At 43.6% G+C, this 17,497-nt stretch overlaps 2 protein-coding genes across 2 annotated transcripts; one reads left to right on the top strand and one right to left on the bottom strand.

Annotated features, from left to right (window-relative positions):
• The first annotated feature begins 9,148 nt into the window (after window positions 1-9,148).
• Window positions 9,149-9,703, top strand: LOC143027990 (uncharacterized protein B0403.1-like). Its single transcript, XM_076189633.1, has one exon. It carries the CDS (start codon window positions 9,149-9,151, stop codon window positions 9,701-9,703), a length of 555 nt encoding a protein of 184 aa, XP_076045748.1.
• Window positions 9,704-9,987: 284 nt separating this feature from the next.
• Window positions 9,988-11,215, bottom strand: LOC143027989 (uncharacterized). Its single transcript, XM_076189632.1, has 2 exons — window positions 10,715-11,215; window positions 9,988-10,341 (listed from the first exon to the last, which is right to left on the bottom strand). Exons 1-2 carry the CDS (start codon window positions 11,213-11,215, stop codon window positions 9,988-9,990), a joined length of 855 nt encoding a protein of 284 aa, XP_076045747.1.
• Window positions 11,216-17,497: the final 6,282 nt, after the last annotated feature.

Genomic DNA, 17,497 nt, shown 5'->3' with positions numbered 1-17,497 from the left:
GAGATTGTTGTTCCATTAGAAATTATTTTCAAGAAATCCATCATATCCGGAGATGTCCCAGGAGAATGGAAGCTAGCTAACGTTACTCCCATATTCAAAAAAAGGTGACAAAAAGAAACCAAATAACTATAGGCCTATAAGTTTGACTTCAATCGTAGGAAAAATAATGGAAACTATCATCAGAGATGCTATCGAACATCATTTAGAAAGTAACCGTTTGATAAATGATAGCCAGCATGGTTTCAGACGGAAACGTTCTTGCGTGACTAACTTACTCGAATTCTACAACACAGTTATCTCGAATTATGACAAAAGAAACAATATAGATTTAGTATATCTAGACTTTGCAAAAGCTTTTGATACCGTCCCACACGAAAGACTACTTACTAAATTAGCTTTGCATGGAATAAGTGGTAGCCTATTAGGTTGGACTAGTAATTGGTTGAATGATCGAAAACAGAGAGTTGTTTTAAATGGAAAAACTTCTGGATGGAAAAGTGTTGCAAGTGGAGTTCCTCAGGGTTCCGTTCTTGGGCCACTTCTATTCATAGTATATATAAATGATATAGACCATGGACTAAAATCTACTGTTTCCAAATTTGCTGATGATACAAAACTGTGCGGAGTGGCAAATGATCACTCAAACCAATTAGATATTCAAGAAGATTTAGATCAATTACAGCAATGGTCTGAAAAGTGGCTAATGAAATTTAACACAAGTAAATGCAAGGTAATGCACATAGGTAAAAATAACAGTAAGTACGATTACAAGTTATTTGGAAATTCGTTAACAAAAGTGGATAGTGAAAAAGATCTCGGCGTAATTATCAGTAACGACCTCAAATCATCCAAGCAGTGTATTTCAGCCTCTGAGAAAGCAAATAAGATTCTAGGACTGATTGCGCGATCTTTTGATTTCAAAAGTCCATCACTCATTAACAAGCTATATAAATCGTTAGTTCGTCCACATTTGGAATATGCTGTTTCCGTATGGTCACCGAATCTCATTAAAGACATTGACAGATTGGAAAGAGTACAACGGCGAGCCACAAAACTGATTCCAAATATCAAAAATAAATCATACGAAAATCGACTAAAACATATGAATCTGTTTTCCCTAAAAAAGCGTAGACTCAGAGATGACTTGATACAGGTCTTTAAAATTCTAAAGGGAATTGACAACATCAAAAGTGACCAAATTTTCACATTGAATGAGAATCAGACAAGAAACAATGGTCTTAAACTCTCCGGAAATAGATTCAATTTGGAAGTAGGTAGAAACAACTTTGCCAACCGTGTAGTTAATGAATGGAATAAACTTCCTGCACAGGTAGTGCAATGTAGTTCAGTTCGAAGCTTTAAGAATCATTTAGATAAATACCTAAGTAAGATGCTGTAATGATTATAATTTATTTTATATTATTTGTTTTTGTTTTGTTATCATTTGTCTGTCTGATTTTCATTTATTATTAGTTATATGTCAATTTATTATTATTTACTATTTACCTGTTTGTTTATTATTTAACTATACCTATGCATTTATTTATGTATTTCATTTGTTATTTACATTATCATAGTTTTTATTTATTATTTTATTATTAATATGATTCTTTTCTTTTTCGCATCCGACCTAGATATGGATCAAAAGGTCTCCTGTCGGCATGCTCCGCCTTTGTAATCCTTAGTAAGTAAAAATTTCGATAGCCAGTTCTATTTTGTTTACGATATTGTGTTTATGGAGATATCTGGCAACTCCTCCCACCAATCGGAAGCAAGCTATGATTCTCAACAGTAAACACATGATTTTGAATTTTATAGATATCAGTGCGTTATCAAAGTTAGAGGTAGAAGTATGCCGCCTATTTACAGTATCCAGCCTCCCAGTTTAACTGTCTCTCCTGAAAAATCAATGTTTTTGTCCTTTAATAAGCTATATGTCTGGTTCTATTTTACATATTATTTTGATTGTTATGTCATTGTAAAGGGAAAAAGTCATACTTTAATTGGTGCTACTTTAGTATGCTATCTACCGCGCAAGTGAGTGAAAGGAGGGTGTCTGAGGGTGGGTGTGGTGTATAAACTTTTGTCCGCCTCTGCATGCATGGGTCTATGTTTGTAGGGTGCATGTGGGAGTGGGAGTTTTGTTAATACACACACATACACATATAAAGCTTTGACTAAATTGTAATAAATGTTTTCTTAAAAACTAACCTAAACTGACTAATTTGTAATAGATGTTTCCCTAAAAACTGCTTTTAATGTTCCCTTGTTTTAATACTTATTTCATACAAATTAGCCCAGCACGTGATCCAAAGACCAAGGTGAATACTCAAGGATATATTAGATTTCATTGTTAGCATATTTTTTATTTATTTCCTCAATTATCTTTTCATACAAATTAGTTCATATTCTTATTTAGAAACAGAAGCATATTGGCATTTTCATCACTAGCATATATATATATATATATATATATATATATATATATATATATATATAAATATATATATATATATATATATATATATATATATATATACATATATGAGTCTTCATTTGGCGACACGCGGAATTTTTCGATGAAACTTTCACAATTAATATAATTTCGTATGCTCATCACAGAAATAACATTAACTCTATTGAGAAATTGACAAAAATGACCCCCCCCCAAAAAAAAAACGGTTTAAATGGTAAAATAATTACCGAGACCTTAGCGGTACATACTTGCTTAATGGTAAAAGTTTAACCAGTAAAATTAGCGGTACAGTGGGCCGTCAGTATTGTCACTCAGTACCATCAAGCCGAGACGTGCTTACCGCTCTCTGAGTGTTATGGTATAGCTTATCGGTTAACGGAGCCTTAACGGTAGCAGAATTTTTGCTGGTAAGCTACCGTCAAGGTTGTTACCGATAAAACCCGTAACTATCGGTAGCTGCCCACCACTACCGTCAGTACTGTCACTCAGTACCACCAAGCCGAGACGTGCTTACCGCTCTCCGAGTGTTATGTTATAGCTTATCGGTTAACGGAACCTTAACGGTAGCAGAATTTTTGCCGGTAAGCTGCCCACCACTAGTAGCGGGGAAAGGCAAACACAGTGGTTGGCCCCCCATGGAAACGAAGGGTAGTCAAAACCAGGGAACTTCTTACTTACTTAGTTTAGTTTACTTAGTAGAATTCAGAGGGTCTTCCTCATAGCTGTGGTGGTCCACCGCTACTTCCAGTCCGGGAATCTCCTTTTTGTAGGTTGATCTGGTCTGGGATGGAATTTGAGGCTGCCCTGCAATGAGCCGTGTATCCAGGTACGGGAGGCTCGTCTGCCAGTTGCTTCAGATATTTATCTAGGTGTAGTTTAAAGTTTGTGACTGGGCAGTTGTTTGTCTCTCTTATATGTTTTGGTAGGCTATTGAAGATTCTGGGACCATTATATGTGAAGCTGGAGGCCAATAGGGTCCTGATTCTTTCTGGGGCAGATGTAGGCAGTGTTTTCTTTTCACACATGCGACCATTTCTGCTATTGTGTGTTTCTAGTAGGGATAATGTAGTAGGGTCAGGTACCTGTTTCTCCAGTATTTTCCACATATATATGGCCCGGTATCTCTCTCTTCTTCTTTGTTGAGAGTATAGCCCTAGTTTTTTCAGGTGATCCCAATAATTGAGGCCCTGCATACCTTTGATTTGCCTTGTGAAATGCCTTTGGACAGACTCTAGTTCCTGTATTTCTGCCCTCTTGTGTGGTGACCAGAGTTGTTGTTGTTGTTGTTGTCGTTCCCTAGACTGTCTGTCCGAGCAGTCCCGTCTCCCCAAGGAATACCATAGCCGAAACTGGGTTTTCCCACAAATCCTTTATAGAGCGTATGTTGTGTTGTTTGCGTGCATGATTGTGTATAATGCAGTCTTCCATTATGTGTTGTATGGTATGGGGTGAAGTGTTACATCCTGGGCAGCTGTTCACAACGCGGTCATCCAGCCTCTTCTGGTAGCTTAGAAGTGCTGGGTGGTGACCGCACCGCAGTCTGGCCAAGTGGACTCTGTCCTTTCGTGGGAGAGAGGATTCAGAAGGGTGGATATCAGGGGGTCTGGCATGCAGCAGTGTGTTGTCTTTCAGTGTGTTAATGGAGCGGTGAGTGATATGATTATGAATATGTTTCCGGAGGCTGGTATTTGGTGGTTGTGGAGGAAGAGAAGAGAGTATCTGTGCGTGATAAAGGTCTTTGGGTGTTGTTTTAATGTTTCTTGGTGTGTGTGGGTGTTCTGCTATGTAATGTAGCGGGTGTAATGTGTTTGTGGTGGCTGCGGCAAGGTCCTGGAGCTGCAGCGTCTACGTCGTGGGACCACCCCCCAACCCCAAGAGTTGGGGGCCAAACGGCAGCAACTACCCCTGACCACCGGCTCTATGCAGGTGGCACCGATCCCCAAGAGGTGACCAGAGTTGGCTACAATAGTCGAGTACTGGTTGTATAAGTGCCTTCCAGAGTGATAACATTAGCTGTTCATCTCTTGATTTGAAGGTCCTAAGTACCCATCCAGCCATTTGTCTGGCTTTACTAGTAATTTTGAAGATGTGGTTTCTGTAGGTGGCCTCTTCATTGAGGTGAATTCCAAGGCACTTTACAACCGGACTCGAGGATATATTTGTGCCTCCTCTGGTATGGAGAGTGGTGGAACTTTTTAGGTCAGAATTTGGGGCACATCTTAGAATTTCAAACTTCTCCTCGTTGAAATGCATGTTGTTAAGTTCAGCCCATTCTGAGATTTTGTCCAGGTTGTCTTGCAATTCCTGGATGTCGGCCTCATGGCTGATTCTATGGCTGAGGGTGGTGTCATCCACAAAGGAGGACAAGAATGAGCTGTCAACGGCTTGGCCTATGTCATTCATTAGGACCAAGAAAAGTAGCGGGCCCAGCACAGAGCCCTGCGGTACACCACTGAGAACTGCTGACTTTTCTGATTGGTGGCCATCAACAGCTACCACCTGTGTCCTTGTTCTGACAAAGTTGTGGAGCCATGTCCCAATCTTTCCCTTAATTCCCACAGCTTTGAGTTTATGTGATAGAATGCCATGATCAACTCGGTCGAAGGCCTTAGCAAAATCAAGGCACACAACATCAACGTTTCCTCGTCTTGCGAGCCCCTGGAGCAACCATTCATAGTGACTTAACAAGTTAGAAAGACATGATCTCCCTTTACGAAAACCGTGTTGAGATTTGCTTAATAGTTGATGTTTTTCCAGGTACTTGATGATGTTATTTCTCAATATCTTTTCAAAGATCTTTATGATATGTGATGTAAGTGCAACTGGTCTGTAATTTCTGGCCAGACTTCTTTCTCCTCCCTTATATATTGGGGATATTATGGCTTCCTTTAGTCTGTTAGGTATTATTCCTGTGTCGAGGGACAGTCGCCAAATTTTCTGAAGGGGGGATGTTAGAGCCTCTTTACATTTTCTAAGAAAGATGGCAGGCACTCCATCTGGGCCAGCAGCTGAGTTTACTCTAATTTGACTTATTGCCTTAAGCACATCAGTCTTGGTGAAATGAATGTCATTGAGTTGTGGGTTATTGTTGTTTTGTACTGAGAAGAATTCTTGTGGGTTATTTACAATACTTTCTGCTTTTGGTTGGGAAAACACTGTTGTGTATTGTTGTGCTAAGACACTGCAGGTTTCCTGGGGGCATGACGACATTTTACCATTATCCAATTGGAGTGGTCCAATTTTGGTTTTTGCTTTTGAGAATTTTTTGCAATAACTGAAGAAATACTTAGGATTGGATTTAATGTTACTTATTGCTTGGATTTCTTCTTTGTTTCTTTGCTCCTCGTGTGATGTTTTGATTTCCCTTTCAATTGTGGCGATTTTTCCATGAAGTGCCCTTTTGCGGTTATCATTTGTTGCTTTCATTAGTTGTTGGGTGAGAGAAGTTCTTCTTTTCATCAGTATCTTCCGGTCTTTGGGGATGTTGCTTTTACGAGATGTTAGTGATCTTCTCTTTGGTATTTTGTCTTCGCATACAGTTAGTATAATCTCAAGGAAACTATTCAGCAGAACATTAGGGTCACTGCCTTGGAGGAGCGTATCCTAGTTTAAGTTACTCAGACTTGAGTTCACCTCATTCCAGTTGATGTTGCTGTTGATAAAGTTAAATTTGGAGAATGGGTTATTCATAGGTGGTATGGATTTGTCAATAGGGGAGTCTGGTATAGTGTAGTTAGTGGTTATTGTAATGAGGCTGTGATCTGAGAAGATGGTATTATTGGTCATGTAGCTGGAAATGGCATCTCTGTTATTAATAAAGAATAGATCTAGGATGTTTCCTCTTGTTGGCGTGTTAATGACCTGCGTCAGGAACATTGAGTTGGTGAGGTGCAGGAGTTTCTCTGCTTGTACTTTATCAGATTGGGGGCTCCAGCTATGACGCCATCAGGCCATTTGATGAATGGGAAATTAAAGTCGCCGCAGAGAACTAGATCTGGCGTGGGGGTTGGTATGGTCTCGTATGGATGTTCGAGTTCTGAAATTGCATTTTCAAAATTTGTCAAGGAGCAGGCTGGGGGTCTGTAGCAATTTATTACTACCATGTTTAGCTTTTGAATGTGTAGTGCCTGTAGCTGAACTTGGTCATCAGTATTGCTAAGGATTAAATTTGCATTTGGAGTAATGTCATCTCATAGATATATAATGGTCCCACAGTGGCTGCTGTTTTTCCTATCTGTTCTATATATTATATAGTTTTCCAGTTGTATTTCTGCATCTCTTACAACTACAGATAAGTGGGTTTCTGTGAGGGCAATAATCATGAAGTCTTTAGTCTTGGCTAAATCTCCAAGATAAGGAACTTTACTTTGATTTGATTTGGGGTAGAGCCCCTGGATATTGCCCATAAAGATTTTTTCTATTGGCCTCCCCCGATTGTTGGCCAAGCCTAGAGTGGGCTCATGGGTGCCGGTGGCGTGGCAAGTGTAAATAGTGTAAACAGGAAGGATTTATATATTATGTTTAGCAATGTGGACATATTTAGTTTTGATAAAAGGATAGATTTAAGTAATAGAATAAGTGAATTGGAAAATACACCTCATATCATAGCTCTGCAGGAGGTCAAACCAAAAATTTTAGATATGAAAGGACCAATGCAGAATATAATATGGAAGGATACGATCTCATTGAACAGAACTTACATGATAACATAGGAAGGGGACTTGTTATCTACGTTAAGAAAGGTACAAAGTTTAATCTAGTTGATCTGAAAACCAAATATTGTGAATACTGTGGTGTACTGATAGAATAATCATGCTGGGCTGCTCCAACTGATGCAGGAGGTAAGTGTGAATGTGCAATATAAAGTACTACTAGGGGACTTTAACCTTCCTAATATTAATTGGAGTAACTATACAACAGAATCTAGTCATATGGATTACAACAGTCAATTTATTGAGAAAGTGAGAGATTGCTTTTTTACCCAGCACATACTTGATATCACCAGAATAAGAGGGGACAACACTGGAAACACACTAGACCTAATATTTACTAATGATGAAACAATAATTGGAGAAATCAGTGTAGAAAGCCCGCTGGGAAAAAGTGATCATGCAAGAATTCTGTTCACTTGCGACACTCAGGAGCAGATGGATAACAGTAAGCGACAAATTTATATGTATGAGAAGGCAGACTATCAGCTCATGAAAGAAAGGCTTGGAATTGACTGGAACCAGTATTTACAGGATTTGGGTACAGAGGAAAAGTGGAAGAAATTCACCAATAAATTACACGAAGTGATTGAGGAAGGTGTTCCCAGGAAACATATTAGAGCAGTAAATAAGAATAGTACAAGAAAAAATGAAAACCTACCAATGACTAGGAAACTAAGGGCTAAGATTAAAAGGAAATAAAGAATGTGGGAAAAATTGAAGAAAATGAAACAGGAAAATGACGGAACACTAAACAGGAGATACCAGGACACAGAAAGAGAGTACAGAAGAGTAAAAAAAAAAAAAATAACCAAGTTAGAAGACAAACTAGGAATGCTGTGAAATCAAAAGAGAAGGAAATAGCAAGGTATGTGAAGGAGAATCCGAAGGTGTTCTGGAAGTATGTAACATCGAAGACGAGAACAAAGGCCCACATTGGAGAACTGTATAAAAATGAAGAAAAAACTCAAAAGGCATCAAGTGACAAGGAAAAAGCTGACATACTCTCAGAGCAATTTTCAAAGGTTTTCATACATGAATCAGAGGAAGATCCACCTAGGGCGGCTATAAGGGAGGCAACGACACTGGATAGTATGGTAATCACTGTAGACAAAAAAAGGAATGCCCTGCAAAAGCTCAAGAGGAACAAATCACCCGGACCCGATGGGATACATATAAGGGTAATTAAGGAACTGATGGAGGACTTACTGGAACCACTGATAATTAATTATATATAACAGCTCATTGCAGGACAGAGTGGTACTCGAGGACTGGCGTATTGCCCATGTCACGGCCATCTACAAGAAAGGCAACAAATGTGATCCAGGAAACTACAGACCTGTCAGCCTAACAAGTGTCCTATGCAAGGTTATGGAGTCACTGTTGCGGGAGGAGGTAATTAGGCATATGAAGGAGAATAAGTTATTTAGTGAGAAACAGTTTGGCTTCATTTCTAGATCAACTACACTGCAGTTAATAAAGGTACTGGATGACTGGACCGAGGCAAAGGATGAAGGGTTGGCTGTGGATGTGGTGTATTTGGACTTTATGAAAGCCTTCGACCGAGTACCACATAAACGTCTGATGGAAAAAAATATCAAGCTACAGGATAGAAGGTAAAATATTAAGATGGATTCAGAACTTTCTAACAGGGAGAAAACAGAGGGTGTTGATAAATGGAGAGGCTTCTAGATGGAAGGAAGTAACAAGCGGAGTCCCGCAGGGCTCTGTTCTTGGCCACATGCTCTTTGTAATATTCATAAATGACCTGCCAGAAGCAGCAGTGAATGGAAGTAAAGTGTATCTATATGCAGATGACACTAAGATATACAGGACAATACAAAGCAATGAAGACTGTGATAGGTTACAGTGAGACCTGGACGAACTCAAAGAATGGACAGAGAGGTGGCTCCTAAGTTTTCATCCAGAGAAGAGCAAGTATATGAGGATAGGGAGGACCACAATGGAAGAGAAGGGTTATAGTTTGTACGGCAACATCAGTAAGACAGGAAATGAAAAAGACATAGGGGTGATCATAGATGACAAACTAAATTTCTCCAGCCACTTGGCAGAAAAAATCAATAAAGCCAATATGTTAGTAGGGCTGATCAGAAGGACCTTTCAACATTTAGAACCAAACATTCTCAAGCCTCTGTACACAGCTCTTGTAAGGCCACACTTGGAGTACGCCAACCCGGTGTGGTGTCCCCATCTGTTGAAGGATTTGGAGGCTGTGGAGAATGTACAGCGGAGAGCAACTAAATTATTGCCATCCCTCAACGAGTTATCGTACGAAGAGAGACTGAGGAAGTTGAACTTGCCCACCTTGGCGTACAGGAGATCCCGGGGGGACCAAATTGAGACATACAAAATCGTCACTGGTGTATATGACAGAAACTGCACTGAGGGTCTCTTTGAATTTAGAGAGGGGTCCAGTACAAGGGGAAATAGTCGGAAAATATTTAAGCCAAGAGCAAGGTTGGACCTGAGAAAGTACTCCTTTAATAACAGTCATTAATAATTGGAATGAGCTGCCAGAATGGGTGGTAAATGCAGACACAGTCAAAAGTTTTGAGGCAAGGCTAGACAAATTCTGGGAGGGACAAGAGCAAATATATAATTATAGAGCACAAATTAACACTGCACGCGGCCAGCACCAACATCATACTAGAAATCAGGCTGCCACACTGGAGTCACAGGCCACATAAGGCCTCTTCCAGTAAAACGTCAACTGTAATCAATTGTAATTACAAGCCGAAATACTGCGTAGAAGCACATGTGGGGAACTCCGTTCACCACATTTCACCCTCCTTCCCCTGTGAAGCGTGGACTCGTGATGTCCAAGCGGGGAGAAGTGACCGGAAACACAATGCACGGGGACGGCGCGCATACGGGAAGGAAGAGGGTGCCTGTGACACCGTACCAGGTATCGGCCCCCCATGAGGAAGGAGACACAGTATTGACCTGGTACCGCTGGGGCCTACGCACCACCCGGCCCGACTGCAAGACCGTGCCCTCCGGGTTGAACACCCCTTCCCCGGAGGGTATGTGGAAGTGTTCCTGGTGGGGACTGAGCGCCGCGGGGAGCGTGCCAGACTCTTGTGTATCCTGTGTGGGCGGCTGGGGTCGCGGAAGGTCCTGAATGGCAGGGAGCGGCTGCGGAGGGTGTTGTGGTGGCAGCTCTGCCTGATGAGAGTAGGGGGTGGGAGGAGCGGGGTTAGGAGGAGGAGGGGTTGAAGGACGAGGTGGAGGGGGTGAGAAACGCGGAGGAGTGAGGTGTCCCAGTTCGTCTTGGGTTGACCCGGGATGAACGAGGACTGCGTGAGGTGGACGGAGAGGATGGGGTGAGGAGGGGGAGGAGTATTGGAAAGACGCGGGGGAGGGGGGTTACTGTTTCGTTCCGTTCAGGGAAAGGGTGTATGACGATTGCGTGCGGAGAGTGAAGTGGAGGAGGGGGAGGGGTATCAGAAGGGCGATGTGAATGGTGTGGCTGGGAGGGAGGCATGAGAGGAGGAGGAGGGGTAGTAACTGTAAGGGGTGCTTGGGCACTTGCGTCGACGTGGGCGGGCTTCACTCGATCCCATGATACCGTCGAGTGGCGAGAACCGATCTTAAGGGTGACGTGCTTGGCCGCGCGTGCGAGTACCTGGTGGGGGCCAGTGTACCTAGGTGCCAAGGAACCAGTACGCGCATCGACGCGGAGAAACACGTTGTCTGCCGACATGAGCGTGGGGTGGTGGTAAGTGGCGGATGCTGCAGGAGGCTTAGGCGGCTGAGGTGTGAAAGCCCTCATGGCTTGGCGAAGGGCAGGCATGAACGCGAGCTCGGAGTGCGTGTTAAGGGCAGGCGTGTATTGGGAGGGTAGGCGTAGATCTTCGCCGTAGACTAGTTCCGCTGGCGTGAGCTGGAGGTCCTCCTTAACGGTGGAACGGATGTTCAAGAGAACGATTGGAAGTGCGTCCGCCCATGACGTTGGGTGAGGTTGGGCGCGCAGGGCTTCCTTCAGTCTCCTGTGGAAACGCTCCACCATGCCGTTGGCCTGAGGGTGATATGCCGTGGTCCGCTGCCTGCTGGTGCCAAGGAATAGTAGGAGATCTGTCCACGCCTTCGATTCCCACTGCGGGCCCTGGTCCGTGATGATCGTGCGCGGGGCCCCCAGACTGGCCACCCAACCATGCAGAAAGTGGAACGCTGTGCACTCTGCGTTACTGGAGTTCCCCACAGTTTCATGTATTTAATTTGCATTGTATTATCATCAAAATAACAATGTGCGTGATGAAATATACAATAATATGATGAATGGATACCACAAAAAATGCCCTATGTACTTATTAATTTTCTAGTGTTGTCCAACAGGTTCCTGGCATGAGCCCACGTATACATTAATGGAAAGAAATACAAAAGCTCACAAACATGGTATCTAATAGTTTGATATTCTAATTAGTTGATCTACGTTTATTCACATTTGGTTAACCTAACATAACCCGGCAAGCCTAACTTGACCCATTAACCCTAATCTGACCCGATAGTCTTTTTTTTTCATTAACAAGATCGTAGTCAACATACAAGACAAATAGAAAAAATATACTAATACTGTTTATAAAAAAAAAAAAAAATGAAGACCGGTTAACATCATATTAATTAAATCTAAGCAGCAGTGATTATAGTAAATGAAACCTGAAGATTCTTCAACATAAAAAATCTATGATAAACTATCCTTAACTTAAACTGTGGTTTATACCTGAGTTTGTGTACATGACTAGGTAAATTATTCCATAATATACTGGTGTAAGAAAAGTAAGTTCCATGGCACTTCAATCGGAGCATAAGAAAAAAATAATAATAAAAGTCTTCTAAATTCCTGCGAGAGGAGACAGAGGGAGGGTTGCCGAGTTGCTGAAGCGTCCTTGCTCTGTCTTGCTACACTACTTCTGACCCGAGCAATGGGTATGATACAGGAATGAACATTCACAAGGAATTCAAATGAGAAGGGACATGGGGGTGGACTGGGAGAGAATAAAGACGTGCCTCAACTGGTTACTTCCACATTTACACCAACATTAGGAGAACGAGTAAAGAATATTTATTACACAAACGAAATAATATTAGGAAAATTAACGTTATTCCAGGTATATGCAGAAACTACTGATTGGCTGAGAGCGGGACATCCGCGAACCCCCGGGGAAGCACCTGGAAACTCCTGGGGAGCCCCTTGGGAGCCCATGAATAGTCTGTGGGGAACTCCTGAGGAGCCCCTTAAGAACCCCCTGGAATTTGATGGGGGAACACTTTTGGGGCCCCTGTGAAAACCCTTGGAAGCACTGAGGGGAGCCCCTGGTACTAATAAAATAATTCCTGTAATTGGACCGGAAAGCGGAAATCCCTCGAAAGGACGTGTCCCCTCCGGCTAGGCACCGAATGCGCTTGCGAGCGAAGCGAGGTCTCCCGAAGGTCCGACTCGTCGAAGGACGCGTCGTCTTCCAAGGGCGTGCTGGGGCCTTCGTCAGCGTCGGGATCCCGGGTCGGCTCTGGGCCGCTGGGGGAACCGTCGGGCAATTCCGACACTTCGGCTTCGTGATTCCCGTCTGCAGTGACCTCTCTAGTATCATTATCATACGGGTTGGGGTCTATAGGGGCGCCGCCTGAACCGCCGGGGCTGCTTGGTTCCGAAGGGGACTCACACTCCTTGGCCGTGGCGTCGGTGATGGTGAGCACGGTGTCGGTGGGATAGGGACGGGGTGGGACTGCCCTCTGGATGCTGGGGCAGACGCGGGAAAGCCAAGCACCCCTTCGTCACCTTCGTCGTCAGGGGTTGGGTCGGTATCAACGGGCGCTGCTCGGCATCTCTTCACATGCATGATGCTGGCTGTATACGTTCGTCCATGGTGCTCGTATTCGACCTACGACAAATTCGGCACTTGATTGACTGTGAAGGCCCCGTCCACTTAGCGGCCAGTTTGTGGAGGTATCTCGCTGGACGTGGTCGACACTAACACTAAGTCGCCGACCAGGTGAGGATTGATCCGATCTTCTTGAGGGAAATCCACGTAATGGCTGGCAACTTGACGACAGTCGCCCCAGGTGGTCCTCTTGACGAAGGGCGGGGAGCGGCACGGCTGACGGCAGGTGACAATCCATAAGCAATCGAAGGTCGGTGCCTGGGATCAGCTGGGCGGTATTCGATATCAGCTGGACTGGGGGAAGGTCATCCCTCCAGGTCAGGCAGGGATCCTCCAGCAGGGTTGTCCTCAAGACATTGTTAATGGTCCGATGGGATCACTCGATGACAACGTTTCCTTGCGGGTAGTACGGCGAAGGATACGCCATCTTGCATCCCAGCAGCTGTTGTAGCTGAGACCAAACTTGCCCGGTGAATTCCGGTCCTCGGTCGTACAAGATGGACGCGGTATCCCTGAAGTAGGCGATGACACGGTCGAACAAGCCTCTGGCCACTGTGTGGGGGGGGGGGGGGGCGGAATGGTCGGCCGCCGACAACAAGATCGTGAACCTGGAGTACACATCGATAATGGAAATGATGAACCGGTGTCCTCGGACCGCTGGGAAGGGCCCCATAACGTCGATGTTGGCGGTGTGCCAGGGGTGCTCGGCGGTCAGGTGCCGGGTAGGAGGCCCCTGGGCCCTTAGTCTGTCCCTCACTGGCAGCCTTCGGGGGCTCAGGCGGTGTCTTCGGCCATCCAGCGGCCTCCGTCGACCACGTATCGTTCTCGGAACTTGTCCATCAGTTTCTTCGCCCCTAGGTGGTTGGCGGCCGATTGGTGTAGCCCCAGCAGCAGATGGTTGGCGGCGACGGGCCCCACCACAACACTTCCCTGCGGGTCGAAGCTGCAGTCGCTCAGGTTGACGAGTACGGGTCGGACGGGCTCTCCTCGTTGGGTGGCTTAGTTAATCTCTCGCAATTCGGTGCGGACATCATCAGGCAGGACCTGCAAGGCCGTCTGCGAGTACTCCCTCCTCCTGCGGTAGTCTAAACAAAGCGTCGACGTAGGCTTGCGACTTGCCAGGGCGGTGTTTTACTCCTCCAGTTCCGCCCGCCATCAGTGGAGAAGGGCACAGTCGACAATCTTCATCGTTCGTAGCCACTGCAGAGAGTAGTGGTCCGTATACACCTCGAAGTCCATCCCCACCAGGTAGTGCCTGAATTTTCGGATTACTCAGACTATTGCGAGGCACTCTAGCTTCATGGCCCTGTAGTTCTCTGCCGAGTTGATTATCCGACTGGTACAACATACTAAGCATTCTCGCCCGTCCTGGACCTGGGTCAGGATGGCCCCCAGCCCCATGGCAGAAGCGTCCGTGTAGAGACGGAAGGGCAGTCGAAAATCGGGGTAGGCGGTGTTGGGTTTGGCCAGTAACTTCTCCTTCAACCCGTCGAAAGCATCTTGGCATTGCTGATTCCAGTCCCACGAGGCACCCATTTGGAGCAGATTGGTGAGGGGGGTTGGCTATCGAGGAATATTTTGGCACGAACCACCTGTAATCCCCTGCTAGTCCCAGGAGGCTCTGGAGTTACTTGACGGTTGCTGGGGCCGGGACGTCCCGGATGGCGGGCAGCAGGCGGGGGTCAGGTCTGATCCCCTCATCCGACACTACGTGGCCCAGAAATGTAACTTCGGGGCTAGCCAGGGTGCATTTTGCCTGCTGCAACTTGACCCCCGGATCCGGGACAGGACATGCTGAAGGCGGGTTAAGTGCTCCTCCCAGGTTTTGGGGAATACTATGATGTCGTCCATTAGTCGCGAGAAGGTGCGCGTTGCATAGTCCGAAGGTCATAATTTTGCACTCGTAATGTTGGCCCGAGCTGGTTCTGAAAGCGGTTCCCTCAAGATCCTGCGTGAGTTTTGCAGTGGCGTAGTGATTTTCATAGTCCAATGATCTTAAACTTTATATATAAGATGCTCCCCAAAGGATATGATCTTACAATTGTAAATCAATTTAATTTTCTCCTTCACCCTTACACCAATCAGATTCTTAGTTTCAAGTCTATAAGGCAATAGTGTTTACTTTGAATAATCTCGAGTCTCTGCATTATTCTCACTTAGATTATAAACGAATGTCATATCAGCAATATTGTAAATTTACTCTCGAGCTTCCGGGCTGTCATTATAAGCACTACTTTTACTACCTACACAAGGCGGAAAGCGGACCCAGCTCGCTCGAGCTATTATTTATAGACAACCTACCTGTAAAATGCAACAATCCATTTTCTACCCCTCTTTTCTAGCAGCCTTTTATAGGGCTCGGCAGTTACCATTTGGTCGTCCCGGTCAACCCTTTTCTATCAGCCTCTTACAGAGGTCCAACATACTACATTTTTTTTTATGCCAGGAAGTGTCAAATAGATTTTGATGTCTTCATCTTTCTGATTACAATAAATGATGTCAAGACATCAACAACTAAGGAGACGAGAAAAGAATAGTTTTTGATGTCTTCATCTTTCTGATTACAATAAATGATGTTAAGGCAGCAACAACTAAGGAGGAGAAAAGAATAATTATGAAAAGAAGTATACCATAATTATTATAAGAGTTGTTTATGTTTGACCATAATAGATGTAGCTTTATTTTCAAAGATGATTTTTCTGGGAAGGTAATGTTGATATCAGTGAGGTATGTTGTATTTGTTTATGCATGAATTTCACATTTGTTGTTAACTGAGAATGGGCCTTCAACTGATTTTAATTTAGGACCTTATTCAGGTTAGATAATAGATACCCTGGTTTTGTTTGGGAACAATAGGAAATGTGAACTTCCTATGTTACTATGAGTAACTGGGTTTATAAATATCTTTTTGTAATGACAATTCTGCTTTACAGACATATTCTTAACTAGTGAAGCTTCACCTCTGTTGCAACTGAAGCATTTGTGCCACCAATCCAAAGTTTCACAAACCTGTACAGGTTTCCATATATAAGGCCAGGAGTTGTGAACAGAGGGACACAAATGAACAGAGCCATGACCAAAGATGTTGGTGTCCAAGTTAGTGGTTGCCCAGTTTGGTTGAAGGAGGTGGCATCAACCCAGACTGAACCTGTCACAGATGTCTCTGCGTCCCTACCTGAGACAGTTGCCTTATTTGAGACAATATACCTGTTTTTCATACAATTTCTAATTCTTTAGCCTTTCTTAGGAGGATATCATGGTCTACATTATCAAGTGCTTTGGCAAATTCAAGGTATATATATAACATCTACATTGATGCTTTTGTTGACAGTTCTAATTAGTATGTCATAATTCTGAAGTTGTGATACACATGACCAACCTCTATAAAAATTGTGTTGTCCCTAATTTAATTTGGTATTGCACTTCAAATATTGGGTAGTGTTTTTCCTCAATATTCTTTCCATTATCTTTGTAATACAGGATGTTAAGACCACTGCTCTATGTTTTTTTGGCTTGCTTATCAACCCCCCTTGTTTATTGGGGCAACTATACTTTCAGTAGATCAGGAATTTCTTGTGTCTAATGACTCTATACATTTTGTGTAAGGGTGATGGAAGAGCTTTGCAACATATCTTTGACAAAATTGCAGGTATATTGTCTGGTCCAGCAGTAATTCTTTCATAGTAACCTCAGCATCTTGTATAGTAAAAGTGATATCTGGTAATGTTGTTGAGGAGTTTTCTCCAAAATATTCATCAGGGTCATCAATGATGGTCCTCTGATGTGTGCTGAACACACTCTTGCACTGTAGCCATAGTATCTCAGCAATTTCTCAGTCTGCTTTTACAAGCTATCCATCGTGGTTTATGAGGGGACCTGTACCTGTTTGTATTTTTAGTGTCCTTTTTGTAAAAACATAAAAACATTTTGGATTTTGTTTTATTGCAACTATTGCTGTCTGTTCTTCTCATTCATGTTCATCCAGAAATGATTCCGTTTCAGTACAATTTGCTGGTTTATTTTGAGTTTTACTTCCTCTTTGAGTGATGGTAACTGAAGTTTCTTTTACAGTGTGCCTTGTTTCTTCATTAGCACCCTCCTGTCCCTTGGGATTACCTTTACACATTATCCTCATCAATATGACAGGCATAATATCCTATTACAATGGTTAAGAAAAATGTCCAGCATTTCATTAACTGTAGTCTCCAATGTCAGTAGCACATCCCAATTTGCTTTCCTTAGAGACTGGTCAAGCAGTTTGACCTAGCTGAATTTATCACTAGAGAAGTACAACTGTCTAAGAGTTGGTTTATCAGTGTAGAGTGGTTGCTTGGGGAGTATGTTATTCTCACTGCTAACTGAATTTGTTGTCACCTTGATCATTTTATGATCTGAGAATGCTGTTTTATGAA

The sequence above is a fragment of the Oratosquilla oratoria genome, chromosome 9 (assembly GCF_046742065.1).
Source record: "Oratosquilla oratoria isolate Oo_2021 chromosome 9, ASM4674206v1, whole genome shotgun sequence".
Classification (NCBI taxonomy): Eukaryota; Metazoa; Arthropoda; class Malacostraca; order Stomatopoda; family Squillidae; genus Oratosquilla; species Oratosquilla oratoria.
Note: the sequence above shows the minus strand (reverse complement) of the source record. Positions and strands in the feature narration are given on the sequence as shown.